The sequence below is a fragment of the Muntiacus reevesi genome, chromosome 18 (genome assembly GCF_963930625.1).
Source record: "Muntiacus reevesi chromosome 18, mMunRee1.1, whole genome shotgun sequence".
Lineage (NCBI taxonomy): Eukaryota > Metazoa > Chordata > Mammalia > Artiodactyla > Cervidae > Muntiacus > Muntiacus reevesi.
Window position 1 is genome coordinate 52,001,526 of NC_089266.1, and position 26,486 is coordinate 52,028,011.

The 26,486-nt window shown below is 43.5% G+C and overlaps 1 protein-coding gene across 1 annotated transcript in view; it reads left to right on the forward strand.

The window, feature by feature from the left end:
* TEX14 (testis expressed 14, intercellular bridge forming factor) overlaps nt 1–24,248 on the forward strand; it is a 106,552-nt gene extending 82,304 nt beyond the window's left edge. The window contains exons 20-32 of the mRNA XM_065909377.1: nt 1,885–1,951; nt 6,266–6,347; nt 8,264–8,326; nt 8,847–8,974; nt 10,135–10,343; nt 11,099–11,195; nt 12,563–12,637; nt 15,520–15,597; nt 16,557–16,656; nt 20,231–20,323; nt 22,218–22,327; nt 23,478–23,529; nt 23,948–24,248. Coding sequence (XP_065765449.1) covers nt 1,885–1,951; nt 6,266–6,347; nt 8,264–8,326; nt 8,847–8,974; nt 10,135–10,343; nt 11,099–11,195; nt 12,563–12,637; nt 15,520–15,597; nt 16,557–16,656; nt 20,231–20,323; nt 22,218–22,327; nt 23,478–23,529; nt 23,948–23,984 — 1,191 coding nt within the window. The 3' untranslated portion in view covers nt 23,985–24,248. The remainder of the gene's footprint in view (nt 1–1,884; nt 1,952–6,265; nt 6,348–8,263; nt 8,327–8,846; nt 8,975–10,134; nt 10,344–11,098; nt 11,196–12,562; nt 12,638–15,519; nt 15,598–16,556; nt 16,657–20,230; nt 20,324–22,217; nt 22,328–23,477; nt 23,530–23,947) is intronic.
* The last annotated feature ends 2,238 nt before the right edge of the window (nt 24,249–26,486 follow it).

Sequence of the window (26,486 nt, forward strand, 5' to 3'; positions counted from 1 at the left end):
ACCTGAAGGAGTCCCAGGTCTGAGCGGCCTCAGCCTGGAGCTGACTCCAGCACGTGGACTATGTCTGTGCCTGTGGGGATCAGGGTGTTTAAATTCAGTCCCCAGCTTGAGTTGTCCAGGGCCTTTCTTCTTCCTGTGAATTGCAGAGCAAAAAGGTTGCCTGGCCTCCCCTACTTCCATTGTGCAGGTAAGGATGTTGAGATTCAGGACTGATTTGTCACACTTGCTCTGGGGTTCATGCCTGGCTGTGCAGAAGGAGGGCAGAGGTGCGCACGTGGCGGGAGGGGCTCTGAGAGCATCACCCCAACTGCAGGGTGATTTTAGACGCCCTGTTACTAACACTGCAGCCAGCTCTAAAGGGATTTGTTTACAATAAACACCAACTGAAAAGTGATTTCCTGCATTATTAATAGGATCAGTCTGCACAATCAACTTGTTCACCAGAGTCTTCTGAAGACACTGAAGACATGACAGATGAGTTTTTAACTCCAGACCATGAATATTTTTACTCCTCAATTGCTCAAGAAAATTTGGCTCTAGAGGTAAAAATTTGCAAAGTTCAGGATAAAGTACATCTCCAGCTTTCTCTATTGCTTTATTCCTTTAAAATTATTTTTATTAAGGAAAATCGCTTATACATAAAATAATATCATGTCAATTTATCAGTGTTTTAATATGTTTTGAAAAAACATGTGAAAAGTAAGATTTTTCATAATGAAGGTCTTACCGCAGAATTGTGGTTCCAGCATTTATGCAGCACTCTGTACTTCTTTTTCAAAACCCGTTCCTTGTTGTTGCTTAATTCACAGTCCTTTCTTGGGGAGAGAGAAGGCAGCCTGCTATTATTGCTCTGTGTGAAGAAGCACTGGTGACAGTAGGCTAGGGAGTTAACCCAGGACTGACAGGCTTTAGTGGCGGGAGAGCCAGGAATAGCGGCACAGGGTCCGCAGAGAAGGTGAGGCTGTCCAGTACACAGCTTTCTCTGGGAACTGCCTGGCTTTTGCAAGAACCTGTTTGTGCACAGAGTCTTTTATTTACTCTTGTAATTTTTACCTCCTCTGTCCCCTAACCTGCCACCTTTTACCAATATGGAAGGTAGAGTGGAGGAAAGAGAGATTGTACATGCCAATCACCACATTTGACTGACGGGAAGAATTCAGTGATGCATCACAAAGCATGGTTCTCCCTCGTCGGCACTTCTGAGAACTCACTTAGAGCAGTTTTCCATTATCAGTTCTTCAAGCATTCTTGATATTACTGTGGACTGAGACATTAAGAAAATGGTTAATAAAAAATACAAATTTTATGTACGTATACATGTATACACATGTAACATGTACATGTATATAAGAAGGGTAACAGGGAAAAGTACACGGATCTTTAGGGTGCAGATCATGAACTTTTACATGCTGAACACACTCATGGAGCCAGCACCCAAATCAAGAAATAGAACATTCTTGATCCCCTAGAAGACCTTGTATTTCCTCCCACCCACTGCCTCGCCTCAAAGGAACCTGTGTTCTGACTTCTCACCCCATAGAGTAGCTTTAGAGCCTGGGCCATCTTTCCTACCTTTTTTGGCTTTTCTAGTAAAGCTCCCAGGAATTAAAACATCTTTGTTGGATGGTTGGAGTGAGGAAAGGGAATAATTATATAAAGAAAGGAAAAGTAACCCAATCCCACCTCACAATGGGAGGGGGAGGAGGGCTTGTTGTGAAGGAGGAACGTATAGTACTGTGAAGGTTGGTTCTTTTTCTATAAAAGATGCAGGAACTTTATAAAGATTTTCAAAGTTTAAGAACATCAAGAAATCCTCTCCCCATCTTTTGATGATATATCTTCCTCTAGTGAACTTTCTTTCTTTACTCTTTTGTTCTTTTATAGACCTCAAGTCCCATTGATGAAGACTTTGAAGGAATACAACATGCTTGTGCCCGACCTCAAGCCTCTGGTAATACGCCCTCAGGCCAAATTCCTTTGAGAATCCCTCATGTTCACTTTCTGTCAGATCATACATGTTTAGAGCTGGAAAGGTTCTTAGAGATAACCTTCCAGGTCTTTCATTTCACAGATAAGAAAACTTAGGCTCAGTGGTTTCCCCTCATTAGAATGAATCCCCAGCTGCTCACTAGCCTCACGGCATCCATACATCATGTTATTTATATACTTCCCCTTGCTTTTCTTTTTAACTTTGCTATTTATTAATTTATAAATATTTGTATATTTATTTATTTGGCTGTGCCAGGTCTCAGTTGAGGCACACAGGATCTTTAGTTGCTGATTTGATCTCTTTAGTCGCAGAATGTGGGCTTTAATTCCTTGACCAGGGATGGAACCCAGGCCCCCTGCATTGGAATTGTGGAGTCTTAACCACTGGACCACCAGGGAAGTCCCCCCACCTTGCATTCATATAGCATCCGTTACAACAATTGCTTCTTCTTTTTCCCCCTGTGGTCTCTTTCCCTAGATCTCAGGCTCCTTTGTGGCACATAACAGGAGTTCAGTTGTTTGCCGAGCTGACCTGAAGGATTGGCCTAGGCCACACAGCTAGTTATTGACACGGTGACCACCACTACTAGGTTTCTGTGTCCTTCCCTACTCCAGAAGACTGAGTTTTGCCATCATTTTCCTATCCTTGCATGACATCTTAGCAAAGGGTTAGTAATAGCCAACACTACAGTCAACATAACATCGTGCCCTTTTGGGGCCTTGGGTTCTGTGTAACTTAGCAGTTGCTTCCTGTTACATGGGAAGTTAGCCTTGGATCAACAGCTGGGGTGTGGCACAAGACAAGATATAAATGGACCACAGGTACTGATACAGACATTTAAAAAATTGTGCACTTTCGCTCTTTTAAGGTATGTAACCATCTGTTTTTAAAACCAGGATTATCCATCTACTGAGCCATGCAGCTCGGTCTACGGTCATGTCTCAGCTGTCTGAACCCAGGCTGGGCAGGTTTGGGTTCTGAACGTACTCCCTTCCTCCTACTGTATACTCCAGCTTGCGTCTCTAACCTGATTCAGGCCTCCTTCACAGTTCCAAGCGTTTTAAGAAGCTGTAAGCTTTTAGGTGAACAGTTAAATTCTCAGGAAAATATGTTTGAAGTTCTCAAACCTGGGTCTCTGGCCACACAGTTCTTTCTGTGGAGCCTCTGCCCATGATCACTCTCTGTGTGAGCCTGACCTGTGCGTGGCCACTTGACTTGCGTTTGAAAGAGGGGTGAGTAGGAGAGAGAAATTATGCGGCAGGCAGGTCAGAAAACCACGGCTAGTTGGCTGCAAACATCTGAAGTACAAGTAGAAGCCTCTCATTTCTACTCCATTTCCTCCTTTTAGCCCTTCTCTTCCCCCCTCCCCACTACGGCTCTGACATACATCCTCTCCATTCCAGGCAATACAACAGGGGTAACAGTGGGGTACACACTGGGTTCCATGCCCAGTTCTGCTGCTGACTTTTTTCTGCATGACCTTTGGCATCTTGGGCATGTCATTCCACCCCAAGGCCCCACCTTTCCTTCGTATAAATAAAGGAGAGAGTTAGACTCTTCAATCTCTAACTTCCCCTCCAGCTCTAAATTGTGCTTATTAGAAATTCATTATGCTTTCTAGGGCGTTTGAAGAGAGCAGCAAGAAGGAGAGCCGCGATGCTTCTCCACTGGTGGGGGTTCAGTGTCTTCAGTCAGTTCAGTCCAGTCGCTCAGGCGTATTCGACTCTTGGCAACCCCATGGATTGCAGCACGCCAGATCCCCCTGTCCATCACCAACTCCTGGAGCTTGCTCAAACTCATGTCCATTGAATCGGTGATGCCATCCAACCATCTCATCCTCCATTGTCCCCTTTTCCTCCCTCCTTCAATCTTTCCCAGCATTAGGGTCTTTTCCAGTGAGTCAGCTCTTTGCATCAAGTGGCCAAAGTATTGGAGTTGCAGCCTCAGCATCAGTCCTTCCAATGAATATTCAGGACTGATTTCCTTTAGGATTGACTGGTTGGATCTCCTTATAGTCCAAGGGACTCTCAAGAGTCTCCTCCAACACCACAATTCAAAAACATCAATTCTTCTGTGCTCAGCTTTCTTTATAGTCCAACTCTCACATCCATACATGACCACTGGAAAAACCATAGCTTTGACTAGATGGACCTTTGTTGGCAAAGTAATGTCTCTGCTTTTTAATATGCTGTCTAGGTTGGTCATAACTTTTCTTACAAGAAGCAAGCATCTTTTAATTTCATGGCTACAGTCACCATCTGCAGTGATTTTGGGGCTTAAAAAAAATAAAGTCTGTCACTCTTTCCACTGTTTCCCCATCCATTTGCCATGAAGTGAAGAGACCAGATGCCATGATCTTAGTTTTCTGAATGTTGAGTTTTAAGCCAATGTTTTCACTCTCCTCTTTCACTTTCATCAAGAGGCTTTTTAATTCTTTACTTTCTGCCATAAAGGTGGTGTCATCTGCATTTCTGAGGTTATTGATATTTCTCCTGGCAATTTTGATTCTAGCTTGTGCTTCATCCAGTCCAGCATTTCACATGATGTATTCTGCACTGAAGTTAAATAATCAGGGTGACAATATACAGCCTTTATGTACTCCTTTCCCCATTTGGAACCAGTTTGTTGTTCCATATCCAGTTCTAACTGTTGCTTCTTGACCTGCATACAGATTTCTCAGGAGGCAGGTTAGGTGGTCTGGTAATTTCATCTCTTGAAGAACTTTCCACAGTTTGTTGTGATCCACACAAAGGGTTTGGCGTAGTCAATAAAGCAGAAATAGATGTTTTTTTGGAACTCACTTGCTTTTTCGATGATCCAATGGATGTTGGCAGTTTGATCACTGGTTCTTCTGCCTTTTCTAAATCCAGCTTGAACATCTAGAGGTTCTTGGTTCACGTACTGTTGAAGCCTAGCTTGGAGAATTTTGAGTATACTTTACTAGCATGTGAGATGAGTGCAGTTGTGCAGTAGTTTGAGCATTCTTTGGCATTGCCTTTCTTTGGGATTGGAATGAAAACTGACCTTTTCCAGTCCTGTGGCCACTGCTGAGTTTTCCAAATTTGCTGGCATATTGAGTGTAGCATTTTCACACCATCATCTTTTAGGATTTGAAACAGCTTAACTGGAATTCTATCACCTCCTCTACCTTTGTGCGTAGTGATGCTTCCTAAGACCCACTTGATTGCGCATTCCAGGATGTCTGGCTCTAGGTGAGTGATCACACCATCGTAACTATCTGGGTCATGAAGATCTTTTTTGTATAACTTCTGGTGTATTCTTGCCACCTCTTCTTAATATCTTCTGCTTCTGTTAGGTCCATACCGTTTCTGTCCTTCACTGTGTCCATCTTTGCATGAAATGTTCCCTTGGTATCTCTAATTTACTTGAAGAGATCTCTAGTCTTTCCTATTCTGTTGTTTTCCTCTATTTCTTTGCATTGATCACTGAGGAAGGCTTTCTTATCTCTCCTTGCTATTCTTTGGAACTCTGCATTCAAATGGTTTTATCAGTGTCTTGGCTTTTGCTAAAGGTGGTACTTTTATAGTGGGCTTGCCATTGCCTACCAGGCCACCTTCTGGACCTAAAGAATGGCAGGGGGATCGTGAGCATTTGCCAATAGGGCAGGCTAGTCTGTGTGTCCACTTCTCCATAAACCAGAGCTGTATAATGTGGGAAGGAAAACTGGATACTGGTCCTGTGTGCCCAGAGGCCTACAAAGTATCTTCCTGAGAATTGGGGAGGAGTGACTTGAGATGCTTGAGGCCAATGAGAACAGAAGACAGTTGAATTAGCTCATTAGTACTCAAGACCCCACCCCCAGTCTTTAAGTGGTGTTTGGTGGCCAGGAGACACAGTTAACATCCCGGGAATGCCCAGCTAATGGTCTTTTCTGCTTGGAATCGGCAGTGAACAAACAGTTCTTGGTTTCAACGCCCCCTGGTGTCTGTTGACAGGAATCAGGTCAGTTTGCCTTCCTGAAAAGACAAAACCCCATTTGTCTCCGGAAATAACTGTGCGGCTATAACTGAAAGGCCAGTAAATGGCTTGATTGTATTCTGAGTGTCAGAATATAGTCCTCCCCTCTGAGCAAAGAAAATAAACTTTCAGAGCAAAAACCTCTTCTACAGTACTCAATCCAAGCCCAATTAGGAAACACTTTGTTTATGTAGTTTGTTTATTATTCTAGACCAGACCAGGAAAACTCCAGAGAATGAAAATCATAATCTAGGTTTGCAAAAATGTATTAAAAATGCGTTTATTTCATTCTTTCAGGTGAAGAAAAGTTCCAAATGAGAAAAAACTTTGGAAAGAATGCTGAAATTTTGACCAAGTCTCAATTCCAACCTATACAAAGGTATATGCCATTATTTTATTCACAGTTTCAGACTCATAGACGTAATGTTAATTGATGGTAATGCCCCATATTTATATGTTGCTCTTCTTCAAATATAATAGCCACCATGTTATAACAATAAGCTTTAGGCAGTTTAGATTTGTTAGGACTTGTTCAGCAGAATTGTGAAGGGTCATGGAAAGGAGCTGTCATCTACATCCGGATCTTGACTCTACTTTTCTAACTGTACGGCCTTGGTCAAATTTCTCTTCTAGTTGTGTGTGTGTGTGTTAGTCGCTCATTTGTGTTCAACTCTTCGTGGCCCCGTGGACTGTAGCCTGCCAGGCTCTCTGTCCATGGAATTCTCCAGGCAAGGATATTGGAGTGGGTAGCCTTTTCCTTCTCTGGGGATCTTCCCAACCAGGGATCAAACGCAGGTTTCCCGCATTGCAGGTGGATTCTTTACCAGCTGAGCCACCAGGGAAGCCCAAGAATACTGGAGTGGGTGGCCTATCCCTTCTCCTGGATCTTTCCCAGCCAGGAATTGAACTGGGGTCTCCTGCATTGCAGGCGGATTCTTTACCAGCTGAGCTACTTAATGTTATGTAGCACACAACCCCCAGATTCTAGTGGCTTACAACAACAAAAACTACTTTTGTGTTCATGTTCCATGTCCATCAGGGATTGGCCAGAAGTGTTCTGTGCTGTATTACTTTCAGAAATCCACCGTGCGGGAGACTCCATCTTTGTGCTTCCTTTTTTGCTGAGGCAGGAAAAAGAGAACATGGTGAATTGTGCATTGGACTTTTAAAAGTTTCTGCCCCAAAGTGAATCACATCACTTTCACTTAAATTTCACTGGTTAAAGCAAGTCATATGGTCATCTATGTAAATTAGGTGGACCAGAAAGTACTGTCCTATGTTGTACTCAGAAAAAGAAATATTTTTTGAATGAATTAATAGTCACAACCCAATCTAAAATCCATTCTCTTTCCTTTATACCACTGGTTTCATAGGGATTGCTACAAATATTAGAAATGTGGAAACATTTGGGAGGATTTAGCATGAGATCTGGCTTATAGTTTGTGTTTGAGTATTGAAAATGTATCTTAAATATTGTTTAAAGTAGAAACAAGTCAAATTTGTCTTCAGAATTCTTTTCTAGCCTTTCTTTGACACAAGCCTCTCTTGGCCTCCCCTGATCCTCCATGCCAGGAAGCTGCCTCACAGTTGGTGAGGCCCCGTGGCTGTGTCTCTTGCTCTAAGCTCCATCCCCAGCAAAGTACTCCATTGACTTCCTCAGAAGCTTGCTCAGCCAGTAGCATCATAGGTTGACTGCAGGTGGGCTGACCTTTCAGTTCAGTTCAGTTCAGTCGCTCAGTCCTGTCCAACTCTTTGCAACCCCGTGGACTGCAGCATGCCAGACCTCCCTGTCCATTACCAACTCCCAGAGTTTACGCAGACTCATGTCCATTGAGTTGGTGATGCCATCCAACCATCTCATCCACTGTCATCCCCTTTTTCTCCAGCCTTCAATCTTCCCCAGCATGAGGGTCTCTTCCAATGAGTCAGTTCTTCACATCAGGTGGCCACAGTATTGGAATTTCAGCTTCAGCATCAGTCCTTCCAATGAATATTCAGGACTGATTTCCTTTAGGATGGACTGGTTGGATCTCCTTGCTGTCCAAGGGACTCTCAAGAGTCTCCAACACCGCGGTTCAAAAGCATAGAGAGTGTTTATTTAGTCTCTGAAGAGGAAACAGAGGCCCAGATATGCCTGTGAGCATGTGGTTCATCAGTAGCAGTCAGGATTCAAGCCCTCAATTTCCACTCTGAGCTCAGTGCCCTTCCTGCTGCATCTCACACTGTCCTTGGACCACACTGTTGCACTCTGCTGACAAAAGATTTATGTAATTTTCTCACTCTCTCTCTTAACAGTACTGAAGGTGAACAAGATGAGACATTAAAGGAGCCACCAAAGGAAACGAAAGAGAAAGATATGTATGGCCACCAGAAATTGCTTAAGGATTCTGTGCAAAGTCTTAGTTTTAGGGGAATGGTGTTTTGTTATTTGTAAGAGTTTCCGTGTTCTTCCTATTTTTATGTATACATGTAATGTGAGCCTGTTTCTCCTTTCACCAAAAAGCTGCTGTGATGATGTGATCTAAATTGATAGCATCTTACAATCAAGGGAAATCAGTGATAATAAGAATATAATCTTATACTTAAGGTAGATTAAATCTGTTTTCCACATTAATATACTTTCACCTTTGGAATTTATTTTTAGCTGCTGAGATATGTTTGAAGTTAGTATCTCTTTCTAAGATATTCTCTGATACTGTCTTTAAGATATCTTAAGTATCTTATAGATATCTTATGGATATTCTAAAGTATTCTCTGATTTTGGCCTCTTGCCAAATAAAGATTTTTGTGAAGAGCATCTTTAACAAGTACCTCTTAGGAATATAGTGTTTGATTTTTCTAAGCATCTCCCAGTTACTCTGTGCTTTTAATACTTTAGATCACTGACAGACATTCAGGACCTGTCTAGTATCTCCTATGAACACGACGGTTCTTTCAAGGAAGTCTCATGCAAAACACCCAAAATAAACCACGCACCTACTAGTGTCAGTACTCCGCTCAGCCCAGGTACTGTCTCACAGGGGGATGTTCTGGGAGGGGAGCCAATAGCTCCTGTCTCATTGGCTGTGGGGAGCCAGGTTGTGGGCGCAGACCCACAGATGGGTGTTTCCTCACAGTGCAGCGGGGTTTCTTTAGGGCCAGAGCAGAAGGGGATGATCCCATGGGAGGCCAGGGGTGATGGTGATGGTGGTGGTGATTAACTAGCTATTGTTGTTCAGTAGCTCAGTCGTGTCTGACTCTCTGCGACCCCATGGACTGCAGCATACCAGGCTTCCCTGTCCTTCACTATCTCTCCGAGTTTGCTCAAACTCATGTCCATTGAGTTGGTGATGCCATCCAACCAGTTATAAGGAGATTTTTTAACTCTAGCAATGCTGCCGCTGCTGCTAAGTCGCTTCAGTCGTGTCCGACTCTGTGCGACCCCATAGATGGCAGCCCACCAGGCTCCGCTGTCCCTGGGATTTTCTAGGCAAGAACATTGGAGTGGGTTGCCATTTCCTTCTCCAAACTCTAGCAATAGAGACCTGTAAATGCCAAGTCTACTTTGTACTTGAAGCACTGTTGAATTTTGGGCAAATATAGTGGGATCTCTACAAGGACTTCCCTGGCGGCTCAGATGGTAAAGAATATGGCTGCAATGCAGGAGACCCAGGTTCAATCCCTGGGTTGGGAAGATCCCCTGGAGAGGGAGATAGCAACCCACTCTAGTATTCTTGCCTGGAAAATCCCATGGACAGAGGAGCCTGGCGAGCTATAGTTCATGGGGTCACAAAAGCTGAACATGACTGAGTGGTTAACACTTTCACTTTCACATTGGGTTTTTTATAGAGTTAGTAACTTAAAACAGTATGTTGTACTTAAGCATACAGTCCTGTAACTGCATATAGCCAGCATCAAACACCCTCTCTTTAGTGTCCTAGTTTCAGTATATTTGTGGTTCAAATAACCTCCCTTTGTTTTGATTACCAGGTTTAGAGACTATCATTTTGTATACCTTATGGAGCTTTGTCTCAGATCAGTGATTATTTCAGTTATTGACAATTTGGGAAATTCCTATTATAGATACAGAGTTTTATGGGTTTTGTGTGTGTGTCTGTTTGTGTGTTATTGTTGTTTTTAAATAATGTAAAGTATTCAGACACTGACTGTCCTCTTTTCTCCAACAGGGTCAATTTCTTCAGTTGCTAGTCAGTATAAGGACTGCCTTGAAAGTATCACATTTCAGGATACTAAAACAGGATCTACCTCATGCTGGACCAGTCAAGAATCTACTCAGACTTTGTCTGATAAATTTATAAGTGTCCGAGAGAAAGTAAAGAGCCTAGATTCCCTTCTTACTTCCTCTGAAATTCTCCCTGCAAGACTGGCTAATCGTGTAAGTATATAGACTCTGCATTGCACCCTCATGGAGTGATTCCAAAGGCATCAGTGACCCAAAAGGTCAAGATTTCTCCCTATCTATTTTACAGAGAAAGGAAGAAATAAACTGGATCCTCCCCAGGGGTCAGGAAAATCCCTTAGAGAAGGAAATGACAACCCAGTCCAGTATTCTTGCCTGGGCAATCCCATGGACAGAGGAGCCTGGCGGGCTGCAGTCCGTGGGTTTGCAAAAGAGTTGGACATGACTTAGCGATTAAACAACGAACAGACCGTTCTATAGGCAGATTGATTACTTGTTTGGCCCTCAATGAAAAAACCACTGTCATCTTCTTTGGGCATTTGACTCACAAAAAGTCTCATTCTGAAGTAGGGAATTTAAGAATTGCATCCTTTTGTTCAATGTACTATTAATAGGGCAGGTTTTAAGGGCCAGACACTATGCCAGGCCCTCTGATAGGCATCCAAAAGTGAGTAGAAACAGTCCCTGCCCTGAAGGAGCTCAGAGCCTGGTGAGAAGGACTGGTGTGACGCAACACAGAGTTTTCAGTATAAACTGGGTGCTGTGGAGGCAAAGAAGGGTGGGAACCTTCCAAGAGAAGGTGACGTTTGAATGAGTTTGACTCAATCAACAGAACAAGTGGCTCTTCCATGAATGATACACACGCTTAATTTTGGAAATGGCTGAGCTTAACAGGCCCTTTTAGCTTAATAATGTGTGTGTAAATTACCATGTTTGTGTCTTATTTATAGAAAAGATTGCCTACCTTTACCGAGGCTGGTTCCTCCAGCACTGCTAAGGCGCCTGACGCATCATGCAGTGCCACTCAGAGAAGGAGCCTGCCGAAAGGTACCCTGTGTTTAGTATTAAAATATAAGCTCATAATTAGTAGGCCTATTTAAGAGAGCCTTCATCTCATCTTTGATGCTATAGTAGGTTTAAACAAAACTGCTAATTTCCCCCAACTATAAAAATTAAACATACTTGTTATAAAACACTTGGCGATTAAAGAAGAGCTTAAGGGACTTCCCTGGTGGTCCAGTAGCTAAGACGCTCCCAATGTAGGGGGCCCTGGTTCAACCCCTGGTCAGGGAACTAGATGCCACGTGTCATAACTGAGTGTTTGCATGCAGCAACTAAATATCCCACATGCTGCAGCTAAGATTTGGTGCAGCCAAATAAATAATTTTTTTTCAAAGAAATTAAAAGAGAAAACTACCACCATTCTACCATCATATTTTAACCTCTTGTATTATTTTGGTACATATATTTTTTTATGTTTTTAGAACTATACCCCTTCATATATATATATATATATATATATATATGCATATATATGTATTTAGCATAGCTAAGATCATATAGTATACCAGTTCTGACTGCTTCTTTTTCTTCAATGATATATTTTAGAATTTCCACTTGACAGTAAAAATTACTCATAAATATGAGATGACTGCATACTAGTCCATTCTACATATGTTGCCTAACCTTGCTTTCATATTGAAGATTTATGTTGTTTTCTAATTTTTGCTGTTTGTACAGAAATCTTTATTTGAACCTATGGTCTTTTCTTTAGGATAGAGTCTTAGAAGACAATTTTCAGGTTAAAGGGTCTGAGAGTTTTAACAGCTCTTGAGGCCTTTGCTCCACTAATCTTGTTGTCTTGTGTCTTTGGTATGAGTCTTAGAATTTCCCTCAAGGGGCTAGAGTTATTTCAAACTGTGTTGAGGGGTTTTGGTTACTGTTATAATTGATTCCTTAGGTGAAGGTCCAAAGTATGGTCTCCCATATCCCCTGCCTGGGTAATCTACACAGAAAGACCCCCACTTTGTGTTTTATTCATTTTGGCAGGTCTAGAGCTTCTTTATTCCTCCAGCAGCCTTGGTCCAAATTGGACCCCTGGCCTTTTAGTAAGAATTTATACCTCATGTACCCCAAATATCCTTGGAGAGGGCCACAGATCAAGTGGTACTGAGGTGAGCAGGGAGGTAGGAGAGAGTTTAGAGGAAAAGGGAGAGTAAAGCCATTCACATATGAAGTCTCAATAGGACTGTTCATGTTAAAAAAAAAAAAAAGGACTGTTCATGTAAGAGGATTTCTCCTTGTCTTAGCTTATTTCATCAGTGAGAAATTCTAAGTCAAATCTGTATGGAAGCCTAGGGAGTCTATTTAGGTCCAGGAAGGTGTTCAGTCACTTTCCCTTTATCTTTCTTAAGAACTTGTAGAAGCCATCTCACAACATCACATCGATGAGCTACCACCACCATCTCAGGAGCTGCTTGACGAAATTGGTAAGGCATGCACAATGCAGAATATCCTTCATGACCCTGCTTGTTGTGGTCACTGACCACGTATGGTTCTTTGTTTCAGGTGTGAGCACTAGTACAGAAGGCCCTATGAAGGTCTGACTGGATGGACAGAATTCAGGAGGGAGCAGTTTTCCAATGATAGGCCTCAGACTACTGCTCAAGCCTGGCCAGCATATGTGGCCTGTGTCTGTGGTCATGTTGTTCCTTAAGGGTCTACAATAGTGATTCTAAGAGGGAATAACAACATCCAAGTGGTTTATCATGATGAACTTCTTTTATAAAAGGAATTCTCACCTCCCTTTTGAACCAAACTAGCTATACTTCAGTACTACTGAATTCTGGCATCTCGGGCCAAAACGTCCTGCGCTTTCCATTCTGCCGTCAGCAGGAGATTTTAAGATATTGGCATTGTGGAAGAATCCCTTTCCTGAGGGCAGGGAAGTCAGTTGCGCAAGATCTGATGAGACCAGAATTTTTCATTTGAGGCAGAGACTGAGGGACACCCGCTCAATTTTGGTTGCAGCTGATGCGTGGGCCCTGCCCAGCTGAGCGGCAGCTGGAGTAAACGGTGCCGGTGGTAGAAGCGTCTGGGCTGGGTGGTTTGTTTCCCAGGCAGGGAGGGCTAACTGCTCTTTTCTTGCCAGCCTAGCTGATCAGCCCCTCACACTCGGAAGGTGCATCTCATCAGGCCTCTGATGGGCCAGTTCTTGGTATAGGACCTGGAGGGGGTCTTCTGAGGGGCATCTCTTGGTTGGCAGGGTCTCTGAGGTCTGGTGTCTCATCAGGAAGAGAGAGGTGAATGAGGCCTTACCTGATCGAACTCAATGGACAGATATGGTCTAGGCTGCCCAACCCCTAACCCCCGGCCACTGGCCTTGTGAACTTGGGTGAAGACAGTCAGACCTGCCAGAACCTTCCCTGGGTTCTTTCTCTTTCTGCAGTCATAGGCCCCTGTTGCCTCGCCACAGCCCTCCCTGGTGCCCCAGGGCCATACAGGTCACAGGGCTGGGGTCAGGCTCTCGGGCTCTCACCCCACACCAGCTTTCGTCCTCTGGAGCCTACTGCGGCACCCTTGCAAATTCTTCCTCTGCAGTTGCTCTCCTTCATGTAATAATGGAGCTGCTGCTGGTGAGAGGAGTGGTCACCCCCACCTGTCCTCTCTCAGTGCCGTCTGGTTTCCGGTCCTGGGTGAGGACGGGACTTGTGGGCTCCTTTGCAGAGTGACCTCAGTGATGCCCTTCCCCTGGATCCTGCTCTCTCTCTGCTGTCCCCATGTGGACCACCCCCCCACCATCTAGGCAGCTGTCACAAGCTTCCGTCTGGGCCCCAGCCTCTTGGCACTGCCGTACCCCAGCGTGCTCTGCAGAAACTCTCCCTCTTTTCACCTCTGGTAATTTTCTGGGCCAGGTTTCTAGGCGATGTCTTATACTTTGAGATGGGTCAGTAATTTTCCAGAAAGATAAAGGGCAGAGGGCACCTGAGTAGTGGGTGTGCCTACCTGATTATTGCTTATCATCGCTGTCATCATTTCCTCTCCGGAGAGCTGTGGGGAGTGACCTACAGCAGACACCTGCTCCTTTGAAGGGCACTTATGCAAAGCTCCAGGCTTCTGTCCAGGGCCTCACGGAGGGGGTCCTTTAGAATCCTGTAAGATCAGCAAGGACTACTTTAACAAGGATAGCAGTGGATTTTTAAGTTTAAGATTATATTACATGAGCTTTATGGGGCCCCTTAGTGCCCAGAAGCTGCCAGGTAGGACTTGCTTCCTGACCTGCCAGAAGAGAGAGACTTGTGCCCACACACAGCAGGGCCAGTGAGCCTGGGGGCCCAACTGTGCTGCCTCCCAGCTGTCTCTCTGCTGGGCTCTGGGGAGCACTCTGAGGAAAGGGAGGACCTCACACTTGTGAAGCAGTATACTGAGTTTAGGAGGTGCTTGTTTTGGTCTAGTGGTCACTTCTTTAGGAATCGTAAATTACATCCTTTGCAAGAGTATATAAAATAGAAATTAAGAGCGTAAACCTTAGATCTAGACTGCCTGTACTCAAATCCCAATTCCATCACATTACTATCTAATTCCTTTACCTTTCTTTTTCTTCAATTAATTTTTTAATTGAAGGATAATTGCTTTACAGAATTTTGTTGTTTTCTGTCAACCTCAACATGAATCAGCCATAGGTATAAGTATATCTCCTCCCTTTTGTGATTCCTTTTCCTTTCTTCACCTTAATTTTCTCATCTGTCAAACAGGAATAACAATAATATGATCAATCTCATAGGGTTGTTGTGAAGATTAACTCAAGGTATTAATCTTGAATTGAGATTGGCGGTGCTAGTGGTAAAGAACCCGCCTGTCAATGTAGGTAGACGTAAGAGACACAAGTTCAGTTCCTGTGTTGGGAAGATCCCTTGGAATAGGAAATGGCAACCCACTCTGGTATTTTTGTCTGGAAAATTCCATGGACAGAGGAGCCTGGCGGGTTATAGTCCATGGGGTCACACACAGTTGGACACAATTGAGTGTGCATTCAGGAAGGAATCTTGAATTAATGTATACAAATTGGAAATAGTACCTGCTCTGCAAGTGCTACCTATTATGGTCATCATTTTTACATTTATGTTTAGTGTTACATGGGATGAATACAGTGGTTCTCAAGCGCCGTCAGGCATCAGACTCATCGGGAGGGCTAGGTAAAACATCCACACCTCCAGAGTTTCTGATTCAGTAAGTCTGAGGTGAGGCCTGAGAATCTGCAGATATAACAAGTTCTCAGTTGATACTGAGGCTGTGGGTCTGGGAGCTACTCTTTGAGAACCGCTGCCCCAGTGGATGACGTGATGTGCAGATCTGTTTTCTGTTATGACAGAGCACCTGAAGCGGCAGCAGGTCTCACCCACAGCCTTGGATGAGAACGTAGCAAGTCATCCAGACAGCGCTGCAAATGGTAAGCCAGATCGTCACATCTTTTTGGGCTGCTCAGGTGGCTCAGTGGTGAAGAGTCCACCTGCCAATGCAGGGGACACAGAAGTTGTTGGTTCGATCCCTGAGTCAAGAAGATACGCTGGAGGAGGAAATGGCAACCTACTCTAGCATTCCTGCCTGGAGAGTCCTGTGGACAGAGGAACCTGGCAGGCTGCAGTCCACGGGGTCGCAAAGAGCTGGATGTGACTGAGCACGCGCCAATCCTTTCACCAGGTTTTGCTGTAACTGTCCTTGGCAGCACAGTGGCACACCTGGGGGTGTGCACTTTGAAGTCAGGCACACTCCACTTCAATTCCGATTCCATGGCTTATTTTGGCCTGACAAGCTGTTTTACATCCCTGAGCCTCAGTTATCCTCATTTGTCAAACGAGAATGATAACTCCACCTAACGGTGTTCATGCACATTGCCTGGTACGTTGTAAGATATTTAGCAAGTGTTAGTCTCCTTCCTCTCATAGAACTTCTGGCAGGATGAAGTGGGAAAGCATATGTAAAATGCCTGGCATACATTAAAGGGCACTGCCCTTCCCCACCCAGATTCCTTCCCTGGCTTCAATATGGAAGCATCTAACAAGTGGGAAGAGGGTGGTCCCCCGAAATAAATCTGTACAACTTGTTTTCTGGTCTCTTGCGGCCTCTTTTATGTGCCATTTCTTTCCTCTGTCTCTCTTGAGCCTTGGGACAGGCAGGGTTTCCTATAGTTTCACCTGGCAGAGAGCTCCCCAGACCTCCGAAGCAGCTGCTGTGGATACAGGCACCCTGCAGATTGCCCCCTGGCCCTCTGCTCTTCTGGGCAGAGGGGAGCTCGTGCTTTGCAGGCTTCAGGGTCCACGGTTAGCCTTCATTTTTTGCACTCCATTTTAAGGCACGTTTTCTCAAAAAAATATTTTTGCTCTAATAAAGTCTTTCAACTGTTTCTAGATCAAAAGCATTTAGAAGAACAAGAAACTCACAGTAATAAAGAAGACAGCAGTATGCTTTGGACCAAAGAAACCCAGGATCTAGAAGAGGACACAGAGAGGTAACAGAAAAAGCTGTATTTTTTTTAAGGGTTTAGAAAACTGTACAGTTAATTTACGTTAGTTTTTCTTCTGATATTGACAAATAAGGAAAAAAGAGTCTGTTTTTCATGTTATCCTTATAGCCCCTGTAAGTATTTTTATAAAAGACCTAAAAGTATTTTTTTTACCAAGTTTTTAATTGTGATAAAATACTCACAACATAAAACATTTTAAGTGTACAATTCAGTATTGCTAAGTATATTCACATTGTTGTACAACTGATCTTTTTCATCCTGCAAAACTGAAACTCTATACCCATTAAACAACAACTCCCCATTTCCTCCTCCCCTTGTTCCCTAGCAACCGGCAGTTCTACTCTCTTTCTCTGAGTTTGACCACTCTTGATACCTCCTGTAAGTGAAATCACGCCATAGTTGTTGTCTTGTCACTGGCTTATTTCACTTAGCATAATGTCCTCAAGGTTCATCTGTGTAGCATGTCAGAATTTCCTTTATTCTTAGGACTGAATTCCGTTGAGAGGGTGTGTGTGTGTATCACATTTTGTTTATCCTTTCATCTGCTGGTGGACGCTAGGTTGCTTTTACCTTTTCACTGTCGTGAGTAATGCTGCTGTGAATGTGAGTATACAAATATCTTTTTAAGATGCCCTGCTTTCATTTCTTTTGGATATATATATATGCAGGAGTGGTATTGCTGGATCATATGATAAATCTATTTTTATTTTTTTGAGGAAATGCCATCCTTTTTTCTGCAGCAGCTGCACCATTTTACATTCCCACAAACAATGCAAAAGGGTTCCAGTTTCTCCACATTCTTACCAATACTTATTATCTTTTTTATAATTTATCTTTAATTGGAGGATAATTGCTTTATTTTCTGTTTTTTTGTTGTTGTTGTTAGTAGCTATCCTAATGGGTGTGAGGTGGTATCTTATTGTGGTTTTGATTTGCATTTCTCTAATGATTAGTGGTGTTGAGCATCTTTTTGTATGTGGATGGCCATTTGTGTATCTTCTTTGGAGAAACTGCCCAGTTTTAAAATAGGATTATTTGTTTTTTTTTTCCTTGTCAAGTTGTTTTTTGTTTTGGTTTTTACTTCATTTTGTGAGGCAAACATAGGTTTCAATTTCTTTCAAAACATTTAGTTAAAGAGAATTTTTAGGTCTTCCTAGCCAAATAAGAAAAGATGGGGGCAGTGATCCAGACAATTCAGTCTAAAAACACAAGTTTCCCTCAAGGGACCCAATTCTGCTCTTGACTTGGAGCTCTACTTGAAGCTGCATTGCAAGGTAAACTACCTCAGTGGAACTTCTTTGCCTCCTGACTTCTCTAACTTTGTCCAAGCTCTCAAACTGTGTCCCAAACTCAGGGCAGGACTCGGGGGAGGTGAAGGCGACACCCTCCATGGGCACAAAATTGAAGGAGGCACCAAAAAACTCAGATGTCAAGAAAGTATTGTTTTAATGCCATATTTGTAAAAATCAATACTAATGCAAAAAAATCCATATTTTGATGAACAGAATATTTACATGCTAAAGGAAGAGAGGCTGTGAATCTACACTTAACACCACTTGCCTCAACCTCCTGACCCAGCAGATACCTGGGGAAGCCATGCAGAATACTTTCAGCTGCAAATATTAGAAAAATACACTTAAAAATACCACTCCTGTTTAGATGAGATTGTCTCACCAGCGGTTGGCAGGGCTTGGCTGGTGTAGAATCAGTGATGCCTCTGGGGACTTAGGCTCTTCTGATCTCTCTGCTCTGCCAGACACAGCTGGTTGCCTTTTGTTTTCAGACTTGTCAACTTTTGGACAAGGTGGCTTCCGTGCCCATTGCAGGCAGAGATAAGAGGGTGGGGCAAGAGTCTAGCCCACTCTGTGCTTGTCTATCTGGAAAGCAAAAAATTTTCCTAGAAGCCCTTCTCAGCAGATGTCTACTTGTTTCTTCTTGGCCAAAGAGGACACATGGCCACCCTTGGTTGCCAGGGAGACTGGAAATTGAGTTTTTAGCTTTCAGCTGCTATAGAAGAGGAAGGTAAGGGAGGAGAGGGTTATGAACAACTTCTGGGTAGTGAACCCCGTTTCTGTCACACTCTTCAAGGGCTACACTATTCTTTACAAAGAAGGAGAAGAGAGAGACCTGGGTGGGAAGGTCTTATGAGGAGACTAGAGGCCTGGGACCTGAGAGGGAGGAGGGAGAGGGTTTCTTTTGAGTGGGGAGACGGAGAAGACAAAGAGGCAAAGCAGGAGGCAAGCTTTTGTCTGTGACGTATGATGTGACTCCATTCCTTCCATCTCCCTAGTGCATCTTCAGTAAACATCTGTGCCTTTATTTAAGGCAAAAGGAGAGTAGCCCAGGAAAGCTGAGTTACATTCAGTTATACAAGTACCGACTGCTTAGCACATGATCAGAAGTTAGCTGCTGTTATCACTGCCTCTCCCTTTTCCCAAAGGGCCGGCTGTGCTGGCCACGGGTGGATGGCCACAGCTGTTCAGTCATCTCAGTCCTGCACCAAGCCAGAGTGGAAGAGATTTTTTTCAGACAGTTGGGACTTTTCAGGCCTCTGAAAACACATTATCCTCGTCCTGTAGCCTCAGAGGCAGTTCTTAATCTGGAAAACTTGCGGGAATGAGTGTGCAGTTCTAGCCCCAGGTGGAAGTTGACGTAATGACCTAGAATTGAGACAGAGTCTAGTATCGCACTTTGGGAGGCAGTGATATTGTGGGTGCTGAGGCTTTTTTCAAAAAAAATTAATTTTATTTTTGGCTGCACTGGATGTTCATCGCTGTGAGCATGGGCTTTCTCTAGTTGCAGGATCAGGGGCTACTCTTCTTTGTGGTGCTCAAGCTTCTTATTGCTGTGGCTTCTCTTCTGGAGCACAGGCGGTAGGCGTGCGGGCTTCAGTAGTTGCGGCACATGGGTTTAGTTGCTCTGTGGCATATGGGATCTTCTCGGACCAGGGATCGAACCTGTGTCCCCTGCACTGGCAGGTGGGTTCTTTTCTGTGTATGTACTTATGCATGTGCGTGCATGCTAGGTTGCTTCAGTCGTGTCCGACTCTGTGACCCTATGGACTGTAACCCCCCAGGCTCCTCTGTCCGTGGGATTTTCCAGGCAAGAATACTGGACTGGGTTGCCATGCCTTCCTCTGTGAGATCCTCCCAACCCAGGGATCAAACCCATGTCTCTTACATCTCTGGCATTGGCAGACGGGTTCATTACCACTAACTCCACCTGGGAAGCCTGTGTGTGCTTATAAACAACAGAAATTTATTTCTCACTGTTGTGGAGGCTGGAGGTCTAAAATCAGGTTGAGGCAGGTAGGTGGTACAACCCCTCGGTAACAGGGATGTCCCGGGAGCTGAGGCTGTTTGTCAAGAGGCTGAAGGAGGGTCCTGGTGCGCATTTACACGGGCTCCTAGTGACCTCCACTGCTCAGGTACGGTCTCACCGAGCTTGCGTTCTCTCCTGTGTGCAGTGTGAAGGTCCTTTCCCGCTTTAGGGGCGTGCCTCCTTGTCAGGGGAGAGGGGGAGTGATCGCTGTCTCATTCTCTTCCTTTGCCTTGGACAGAGCTCACTCTACACTCGACGAGGACCTGGAGAGATGGCTGCAGCCCCCCGAGGACAGCACGCAACTAGCGGATCTGCCCAGGGGCCCGGCAAGGTTCTTGTTCTCCACCAGGGCATCCTTTCCTTCTTTCTCAGGAAGGGGGACTAAAATCTAGTTTAGTTTTTCTTTTTTTAATAGATTTTATTATTAGTTTTTTAGAAAGTACATTGACTTCTTGGAGAATGAATGTTTGGCCAAGGTATTATGTCACTGTAGATAAACCAGCCGCAACTCCTGTCTGCCCCTCTCCTTCCAGCCGCCTACCGTGCTCACTATGCTGACTAGCAGATTGATATCAGTACAGGGAGAGGCCTCTAAAATTGCTGTATCTTGGCCCTGTCACCTTCAACATTTTCATCAGTCATTTGAATTAAATCAGAAAAGGCATGATTATCAAATTTTTAGATAACACAGTCTAAGGATGAATGCTAATGTGATGGGTGATAGACTGTGGATTCAAAATGATCTTGACAGGTGGAAGTGTTGAATTTCTCTGCAAGATGAAGGTGAGCATTTGGATCCAAAAGTATTGAATGTGAGAGGGCTGACCTAACAGAGAATTTTTTGACCAGAAGCTCATACTCAAATGTAATTTCATTGAAGATGGGAAATATGTCTTATTTTTATACGCCCAGCATTTAACATGCATTTTGAGACATGGTAAGAATTCAAGACATTCTCCTTGAAGAAGACATGGAGAGGGACCTCGGTTTGATATGGTTGCTGAAATTGTCGATGCTGCAGTAACACTGAACAGGCAGAAAATGTGCTGTCCATGTCAAGGTGACGACTCAGACTGGCTAGAGGACTCCTAGAACTCCTCGAACTCTCGTTCACTGTGGGGTTCCTGGAGGGGTGTCATATTTTAAAAGGGACAATCACAAACAGAAGAGGATGGCCAAAGAACAGCTAGATGTCTGGAAACCTTGTCATATGAGAACAGCTGAAGTTGCTGGGGAGGCTCAGTCTGAGAAAAGAGTATAGAGTAGAGAATTAGATAGCTGTTCCCGAATACCTGAAATACTGTCAAGTGAAGAGAGTCAGCTTACTCTCTTCTGCCCCAAAGGACAGAGCTACTGACTAGAAACTGCAGAGTAAAAGACTTTTATTCAATAAAGTACAAGTTTTCTAGTAGCCATAGCAGTCTGAAAGAGAAAACAGCTGCCTTTACTTTAACAACAGCTCCTCCCACCCAGGCATAGGCTGGATGACTCTGGTCCAGGGCATTTGGACGGAGGTAATTGATAACCTCCTCCAACTTTAGAGCCTGCAATTCTATTAGTGATGAAAGGTTAGGAAGAAAAAATTTCTTTTCATCCCAGCTAGCTTTACTTTCTCTCTCACTTTGCATATTTTGTTTTGAATATCCACCAAATGAAAACAAGAAAAATCACTACACCATATCAGTTTGATTCTGCCATCTGTTCTGAGCACTTGAGGTGCAGAGCCATAGGCAATCTCTGCCCTTAGGGAGCTTAAAGCTGAGTGGGGGAGATGGTTTCTGCTTACTAGTCTGACAGATGTGGTCTTCAATTGTTAGATACTGCAATTAGATATTTCACTTGAGAGTTTCAGGAAATGAAGATAAGGCAATAAAATATATGTGGTTGTAAAAAGGACATCAGTTACAACATATGTGAAATGTTTGTTTCCTTTGAGACAATATAGCCTAGTGGTTGAGAGCAGAGTCCTGAGTCAGACTTTCTGGGTTGACCTCAGCTCTAGGACATACTGGGCGTGTAATTAAACTTCTTTGTACATCAATTTTCTCAGCGCTCAACTACTTTACATAGTTGTGATGAGAATTAAATGAGTTAATTTACATTACAGAACACATAGGGAACCCACACAAGTAGTGCTAGCTATTGCTATATTTCCTTGGGAGCACAGTCTTCTCCCTCTGGCCATTGTGCACATGATTTAATGACCAGAATCATTGTCATTGAAGGGAGGCAAGCAGCAAAGATCAAGAAGTTGGTGAAAAGAAGAGGAAAGGGGAAGAAAGCACAAAGCCAGAGAGAAGGAAATCGGAGAGCTTTTTAGGGACTTCTGAAGAAGGTATGAACGGATGGTCATTATAATGTAACCTGGAGTCCTTGGGCTTCAGTGAGCATCAGAGTTATTTAGAAATATTTCCCAGATGCTGTATACAGTCCTCCTATACTTTCTCCCTGTAGTTCAGCACAGGTTTTCTATTAATTGCCAATTATGTCTTCATCACAAAACGGTGACAACATCCAATTTTATTTCTAAACCAAGTCTTCTTGCTCCTAATGTATCTTCAAAAGAGTTCTAAATTTATCTCACAGAGAGGCTAAATAAGAATTCAATAGGAAGTCATACATTGTGGAATTTAAGTGGTGCCTACAAGTAATGTGAGAAGTATAAATTAACCTTAATTTCAAAACTTTTGATAGAACTTTAAGGGACCATCCACAAATGGTGGCTTCCTACGTTTAAGATCCTCCTACTCAGGAAGTGACGGTCATTAATTCTTTCAGATTACCCGGTACCTCTTTCATCCCTTCCCCAGTCCATGCTCACTCTCCTCCTGACCTGTGTGAACTGAATCTGCTGGGCTTGCTGGTCAGCCGGCTCCCTGTTGGCCAGTGAGAGGCCCTAGCTGATCAGAGGGCTGCTGAGTAGCTGGATGTTACTTGCCTGCCTACCTCTGCTCCTCGTGTCTGTGTGGAAATGGTGTCCCTCCACAGCTTCTGTCCCGTCCTTCCACTTCTGGCTTGCACTGGGTTCCACTAACTGCCCGCCCCTAGTCCCTTCAGACTTAGGGGTGGTAAGACTTCCCACTGCTGCTGGTCACTGGATGCTTTGCCATCCCTTGTTTGCACCCGTAGCTCTAACACCTCTGTAAGCAGGCACTTCATGAAAGGGCCTGGGGGTACATTCTGTTTCCTCCAGGACCCTGACTGTGTATTTAGCTAGTACTGAATTCACTGAGAACATGATGCAGGGACTCTGTGAAATTAACATTATTGGTGTCTGTTGATTTGAGAGGGAGCTGTAGGATATTAGGAGTGGAAGTCCAGTAATTATTTTTAGACATATTTCATTTCTGTAGAAGCAAACAATTGTTGGAGGTTAAACAGCCCACCCTAAACTGGAGAGAGTACTAGTGGACCTTCTGAACGCTGCCATCCTTTGATCCAGAGAATAATCAAGTTGTTTTTTCTTCCTCCTATATTTCATCAAGAGGAACTGAAACCCTGTTTTTGGAAGCGACTGGGTTGGTCTGAACCATCCAGGTAATGAGATACCAGATGTTTGTAAGTCAGAGTCCACTGTTTATAGACAACATGAACAGACTTTAAACATTTACCAATGTCTACATAAACACCAGTGACAGAGACTTGAATTCAGAGTTGCTCGGTTTGAAATGCTGATGTCTATACTTAATTAAAATAGAACGGGAAACAAACACCAGCTTCGATTATGTAACTGGTGGTCAGCAGAGGAAGGCTTTAGGTGGAGGGTACAGAAGATGATGCCGTTGCTTGCTTTGCAGTCATTTTGCTTTCCCAGGATACACTACTTTATCATAAGCTCTTTTGATGATAAAGATCAAAGTTTCTTTGCCTTGAGTTTAGTTGAATAGAAAGAAGCTGTTGTTTGTGTCTTTAAAAAAACATACACACCAACTCGAAACTCCCTTTTTTTGTTCAGGATAATCGTGTTGGATCAGAGTGACTTGTCAGACTGACCGGAAGTGGACTGTAGGTGGACTCCCGGCCTGAGCTTGAGTGTCCTGCTCGTGAGCTCCCTTCTTCCCCCGTCTGCTGCGGTCACCGTTAGGGCAGTGGGTCTATAGCTCACACTTTGTTCGGCTTCCACTATCGACAGAATGGCTCGTTTGTTTGCAGCACATTTAACCATTTGTTTTCAGTCAGATTTCTGGAAAGTAAAAGGTGTTTTGATTGTAAAACTTTCTCATTGTGCCCCAAATGGCATTAGAGTTTTTTTTTGATACAGATTTTCAAAAACTTTAAATTCATGTTATCTAATAAAACGTTTCCTTTTAATACATGTTAGATTTCACCCCATGATGTATTTCTTCTTTAAAAATTCTGTTTATTTATTTATCTATTTTTGGCTCTGCTAGGTCTTTGTTGCTGCGAGCTTTCCCTAGTCGTGGTGAGCGGGGACTGCTCTCCAGTTGCACTGTGCAGATTTCTCACCGTGGCGGCTTCTCTTGTAGAGCATGGGCTCTGGTCATGTGAGCTCAGTAGTCGTGGCGCATGGGCTTAGTTGTTCTGCAGCCCGTGGGATCTTCTTGGACCAGGGATCAAACCTATGTCTCCTGCATTGGCAGACAGGTTCTTTACCACTGAGCCACCAGAGAAGCCCTGTAAGATATATTTCTGTATTTTAGTTATCGAGAAAGGAACCACCACCCAAAGAAGTTTTAATTTCTGTTATAAAATTTGACAAATAATTAACTATTGCTACCACCCATCATGGGCTTCCCAGGTGGCTCAGTGGTAAAGAATTTGCCTGCCACTGCAGGAGATTCAGGTTCAGTCCCTGGGTTGAGAATATCCCCTGAAGGAGGAAATGGCAACCCATTCCAGTATTCTTGAGTGGAAAACCCCATGGACAGAGGAGCCTGGCAGGCTACAGTCCATGGGGTCACAAAAGAGTTGGATACAACTTAGCAACTAAATAGCAACCAGAAACCACCATACAAATGGGCACCAGTCATCCATGCTTTTTTTTTAAGTTTTATTTATTTATTTGCATTGGGTCTTAGTTGCGTCCCGTGGGAATCTTTGTTTCGTCATGTGGGATCTTTTGTTGTGGACGCAGGCTCTCTTGTTGCAGAACACGGGCTCCAGAGCGTGTGGGCTCAGCAGCTATGGGCACAGGCTTAGTAGCGCCTCAGCATGTGGGGTCCTAGTTCCCTGACCAGGGATCAAGCCTGCGTCCCCTACATTGCAAGGTGAGTTCTTAATCATTGGACCACCAGGGACCCCATCCATGTTTCATTATAGAAATGTTGCCTTCCTCTTTGCCAGGATTGCCATATTCCCATTCCAGCTATAATTGACTTACATGATAAACGTATAGGTAGGAATAAAAGCCCAAGATATTTTGAACTCTTTAAGTGAACAAACATCATCTCTATATTTCAGTTTGTATACCTCACATCCTTAGTGCCTCAGAAGAATGAAACTATGGTAAGAAAGATCATAGTATTTTCTCTAATTTAGCCTCTTGTACAGTGCTAGCCAGCTAGCATTTTATTTATAAGTAGTAGATCTTTTGTCGGTGAAAACTGGATAGTTCCTGTTGTGGATGGTCATATTCAATACAGTTCTTAGCTCCCTCAAATTTTACCCTACACAAATAAAACAGGAAGGTACTAGTTAATATGACCATTTATGTTTTTTTTTTCATTTATTTTTATTAGTTGGAGGCTAATTACTTTACAATATTGTAGTGGTTTTTGCCATACGTTGACATGAATCAGCCATGGATTTACATGTGTTCCCTATCCTGATCCCTCCTCCCGCCTCCCTCCCTAATATGACCGTTTAAAAGCAGGGAAACAGTTGCTTGCCATTGTAATCAGAGGAAAAGCAAGACAAATTACTTTACAAATAATACTAGGTATAAGAAACTGAGGAATACAGAGACTTGGTCATGTGCAGTACTTCCTCTCAAAAAATTTTATATATTGAGACAAAACCAACATATGTAAAAATGTGAGAAGTAATAGCAGACATATCACGATAAAGGGTGAGCATTATCTATTAGTATTCATAAAGGCTACAAGTCCTACACAAACTTGCCCTGGTGTGGTTTGTAATCTTCTTGTCTGCAGAGTACACTTTCTGTCTGGCCAGTGACTGCATAATATCGGCCATTAACAGTAATAATGTTGGTAAATGTTATTAGTTCTGGAGCACCTATTATATTCCAGGTACTTGATATACTTGGTACTTTTCCTACACATGGGACTCTCATTGTATTTCTTTAGTACGCTATTTTTCCTACTCTCACCAGCTATTATTGCAAACCTATTCTTCACTTCCTCTCAACAGTGAACAGATGACTTAACCCCAACTTTACAGAGAAATTAGAAGCCATCGGATGGGAACAAACTCAGCTTCCCACCACCAGAAGTACTAACAAGATCACATCTGTTTCTGTGACTAGGAGAGCTGTGAAGCAGTCTGCCCTAAACTCGACGTGGACCTGTTCT